The 4,822-nt window shown below is 39.4% G+C and overlaps 1 protein-coding gene across 1 annotated transcript in view; it reads right to left on the reverse strand.

Annotated features, from left to right (window-relative positions):
* Window positions 1-504: 504 nt before the first annotated feature.
* LOC137621608 (aldehyde dehydrogenase, dimeric NADP-preferring-like) overlaps window positions 505-4,822 on the reverse strand; it is an 8,067-nt gene continuing 3,749 nt past the window's right edge. Inside the window, exons 2-7 of the mRNA XM_068352032.1 lie at window positions 4,471-4,822; window positions 3,304-3,404; window positions 2,761-2,924; window positions 2,169-2,399; window positions 1,386-1,583; window positions 505-667 (exon numbers count right to left, since the gene is read on the reverse strand). The exon at window positions 4,471-4,822 is cut by the window's right edge and continues 3 nt beyond it. Of these exons, the coding sequence (XP_068208133.1) occupies window positions 520-667; window positions 1,386-1,583; window positions 2,169-2,399; window positions 2,761-2,924; window positions 3,304-3,404; window positions 4,471-4,822 (1,194 nt within the window). The 3' untranslated portion in view covers window positions 505-519. The remainder of the gene's footprint in view (window positions 668-1,385; window positions 1,584-2,168; window positions 2,400-2,760; window positions 2,925-3,303; window positions 3,405-4,470) is intronic.

Raw genomic sequence — 4,822 nt, forward strand, 5'->3', positions numbered from 1 at the left:
CATTTCGGAGATTACTGTTTTTTCAGAGATTACTGGACATTTTGTAGATTACTTTTCATTTCGGAGATTACTGGACATTTTGGAGATTACTGGATATTTTGGAGATTACTGGGTTCTTTGGAGATTACTGGGCTCTTTGGAGATTACTGGGTTCCTTGGAGATTACTGGGCTCTTTGGAGATTACTGTACCTTTTGGAAATTACTGGGCATTTTGGTGATTACTGTTCTTCTTGGAGATTACTGGACAGTTCGGAGATTGATGGGTTTTTGAGAGATTATTGGGCATTTTGGGATTGCTAGATTTTTTAGGAGATTATCAAACATTGAAGATTACTGGGCATTTTGGAGATTACTAGATGTGTAGGAGATTAACGAATATTTATGAAGTTAATAGGCATTTCGGCAATAACTAAATTTTTCAGGAGATTAGCAAACAGTTTGCATTACTAAACTTTAGGAGATTAACGAGCATTTCGGAGATTACTAGACGCTTAGAAGGTTACCGAACATTTTGAAGATTATTGTGCATTTCGGAGATTACTAGACTTACTTGCAGCATGATGAAGGGTGTCATTAACAGTCACTCCACCACAGGATACGTTGCGTAGGATGTCTTCGACTTCGGCGTCGTTGTTGCTGAAGAGGTACATGGACAGAGGCTTCTCTCTGCAGGAAGATAGGATGGTTAATGACCTTGCCACTTTCATGGGATTCGGACGCAATCTCTCATTTACTGCTTTATTCTATTATTCTGCTTCAAGGGATAGGGGTGAACTTTCAATAAGTTTATTGGTATACTATTCTACTCCTTAGGGATAGGGACGTATTTTTGTATTTAGCTTGTTAATCTACTCCGAGAGGATAGGGACGTTCTTCTTTATTCAGTTTGTTAATCTACTATTCTACCTAAGGGGATAGGGACGTTCTCTTTTATTTAGCTTGTTAATCTACTATTCTCCTTAAGGGGATAGGGACGTATTTTTGTATTTAGCTTGTTAATCTACTCCAAGAGGATAGGGGCGTGATCTTTTATTTAGGTTTTTAATCTTCTATTCTACTTCAAGGGGATAGGGACACACTTTCATTTAGTTTATTAATCTACTATTCTAACCTAAAGGGATAGGGACCTACTCTTCAATTTAATCTACTATTCTATCCCAAAGGGATAGGGACCTACTCTTCAATTTAATCTACTATTTTATCCCAAAGGAATAGGGACCTACTCTTCTATTTAATCTACTATTCTATCCCAAAGGGATAGGCACATACTCTTCTATTTAATGTACTAATCTATCCCAAAGGGATAGGCACGTACTCTTCAATTTAATCTACTCTTCTACCCTTAGGGGACACAATACAACTCCGCTGCTTATCAAAACCTCACCTGTCATTAACAAAGTTGATGACATCCTTGTGGCTCTTAACATTGAGGATGGGAAGGATAGGGCCGAAGATCTCCTCCTGCATGATCTTGCTATCCGCACTCACGTCGGTAAGGATAGTAGGCTCGATCCACTTGTCGTTCTTGTCCACTTTGCCTCCGACGACCACCTTGCCGTCGTTCAGGTAACCAGCCAGACGACTGCAGAGGGAAAAAGGGAAGGATGAGGTCGTAGTTCATTCGGAGATTACTGTGCATTTCTGAGATTACTAGGTATTTCGGAGATTACTGGTCATTTCGGAGATTACTGGGCATTTCGGAGATTACTAGACAATTCGGAGATTAAGTGTTTTTTCCGGAGATTACTGAGAGAGAGAGAGAGAGAGAGAGAGAGAGAGAGAGAGAGAGCAAAATTGGATTCTTTTAGTTTAATTCAGCGGTTATAAACTTCATGAACCGGAAATAAAACGAGTATGAAAGAATTATAAACAAAATTCTTCTCGATACAAATAACTTGTTTTTATCTCTAGCGAATATCTATTTCCGGCTTCGATAACCCTTTGGTTTGTGACGCCAGACTAACAGGGCCCAAACTATACTAATTAATACTTATATCGTTTATTTATTTCCTTTACTCAGGCTATATTTCCCGGTTGGAGCCCTTGGGCTTAGAGCTTATTGCTTTTCCAACCAGGGTTGTAGCTTAGCAAGTATTAATAATAATAATAATAATAATAATAATCATCTAGCTGCGAAAACCAATCTCAAGGGAGCCACAACACTTACTCGACGTGTCTTTCGGCAACGATGCGACAGAGATCGGGAGACTGAGCAGGGTTGTCGCCATACCATTCCTTGAGGACCTCCTTGGCCTTCTGGACGAAGGTATCCTGCACTTCCTTGTTGCAGAGGACGAAGTCGGGAGCGATGCAGGTCTGTCCCAGGTTGAACATTTTGCCCCACAGGATGCGACGGACGGCGATGTCCATGTCGGCTGTGCTGTCCACGTAACACGGACTGAAAATAAATGAATTTTGGCTTTCAAGTTTCTATTTCTCATAATGTAGAGACAAACGTAAACACACATAAGCAAACACACACACACATATATATGATAAAATTTGCACATTTAGACATGTTTTTTCATATTCAAATGAGCCATTGGGCTTACAGCATCCTGCTTTTCCAACTAGGGTTGTAGCTTAGCAAATGATAATATATATATATATATATATATATATATATATATATATATATATATATATATATATAGCCTATACAGTATATATATATATATATATATATATATATATATATATATATATATATATATATATATATATATATATATTTGCGGACTTTTCCTGTTTCTCCTCACCTCTTTCCTCCCAGTTCGAGGGTGGTTGGAGTCAAATACTTATTGGCAGCGTCTCGGACAATCTTGCCCACTCCGGTAGAGCCCGTGTAGAAAATGTAGTCGAACCTCTCCTTCAGGAGTTCCGTGGTTTCGGGGATACCTCCGCACACGACGGGGTAGCAGTCCTAAGGGGGCGACCGTTGATAATTGAGTCTCGAGTTGTGATCATGATAATAATGATAATGATAACAATAACAATAATAATAATGCCTACGAAAGAAAACTTTTTTTTAAGAATTTTAAACTGACTGTAACATCATGAATAACAGGGCCATCTTTGATAATGAAGTCTTGGCTTGTAATAATAATAATAATAATAATAATAATAATAATAATAATAATAATAATAATAATAATAATAATAATAATAATAATAATAATAATAATATCTACCGAACCCACGAAAGAATAAAAATTTTCCAAGATTTCTATACTGAAAGTAACAGCATAAATAGAAGTGAAATAAAGTCCATGATATATGTGACCCATTTTGGCATGACTTACATTATCTAGGTATTTTGGAACCAGTGTCTCGATGACCTTAGCTGTGGCTGGGGACACTTCGGATGGCTTCATGACCACGGCGTTGCCGCAAGCAATGGCTCCTGTAGGAGAGAAAGGATATTTTGTTGATTATTGTTTATTTTGGTGTTTATTTATTGTTACTTGTCATAGAGAGATGAATCTATTATGAATGTTTTTTTAGGGGAGATAATAGATCGTTTTTTAATTTTCACTTATTCTCATTTGAATGTTAAATCTTTTGGAAATATTTTGCAACAATAGATCACTACTTTTTTTTCTTTTTTTTTTTCAAATATTGGCTTTATTTTTTAAATGCTACTAATATTAATACAACCACTACTACTATTGGTAATTCTCAATAATGATAATAGTAACCTGTGGCATATCTTACTACCAAGAAAAATGATATTAGAATTTTGGGTTTAAAGGTTACCCATGAGTGACAGAGGCAAGGGACTGTGACAGTGCTCTAGCTAGCAGAACAATGTCATGGATGCTGAGCAAATATACATATGACCAGTGCCAAAGCCCCCTCTCCACCCAAGCTAGGATCAGGAAGGGCCAGGCACTGGCTGCTGATGACTCGGCAGGTAGACCTTTAGGCTCTCCTAAACCCCTAATCCTTAGCTTACAAGGATGGTGAGGTTGCAGACACTTCAAGAAACTATGGAGCTTGAGCTGGACTTTAACCCTAGTCCGGTAGATCGCCAGGCAGGGACGTTTCAAATAGGCCACCACAACCCAGCTTTTTGCCTGATTTGCTGCAGGGTATCTTACAGCATGGGACAATGTCCTGCAGGATCCCGGAAAGGATTTTTTTCTAAAACGACTCTTGAATCCTTCTCAAGGGTAAAAGGGACTTTAGCTTTGGTAAGCAGCTCTTCTATAAAGACACTCCAAAATAAAACCATTGTTCGCTAGTCTTGGGTAGGGTCATGGCCTCTGTACCGTGGTATTCCACTGTCTTGGTTTAGAGTCCTCTTGCTTGAGGGGACACTATTCTATCTGTGACCTTATTTCCTTTCCTCACTGGGCTATATTCCCTGTTGGAGCCCTTGGGTTTTTAGCATCCTGCTTTTATAACTAGGTTTGTAGTTTAGAAAATAATAATAATAATAATAATAATAATAATCAGCTGTCTCTTACCTGCAGCTGGAATGAGTGTGAGCTGAGCTGGGTAGTTCCATGCACCCATGACGAGCACCACACCGTAGGGGTCGTGGTAGATGTAGCTCTTGTCCTCTGGAACGACAGAGGGCACCTCCTTGGTCTTGACCCAATCGTCCAGGCGGCTGAGGATGTAATCCAGATCCTTCAGCATGAAGTCTGTCTCGAAGATGACGGCCTCCAGGTGGGGTTTCCTGAGGTCGGACTTCAGGGCTTCGAGGAATGTCTTCTCGTTCTCGACGTACATCTTCCGGAGCTGGTTGAGTTGTTGGCGACGGAACTCGATGTCCCGAGTGCGGCCATCTCTGAAGGCCTGTCTGGCCTTGTCAAC

The sequence above is a fragment of the Palaemon carinicauda genome, chromosome 28, assembly GCF_036898095.1.
Source record: "Palaemon carinicauda isolate YSFRI2023 chromosome 28, ASM3689809v2, whole genome shotgun sequence".
In the NCBI taxonomy this organism is placed as follows: domain Eukaryota; kingdom Metazoa; phylum Arthropoda; class Malacostraca; order Decapoda; family Palaemonidae; genus Palaemon; species Palaemon carinicauda.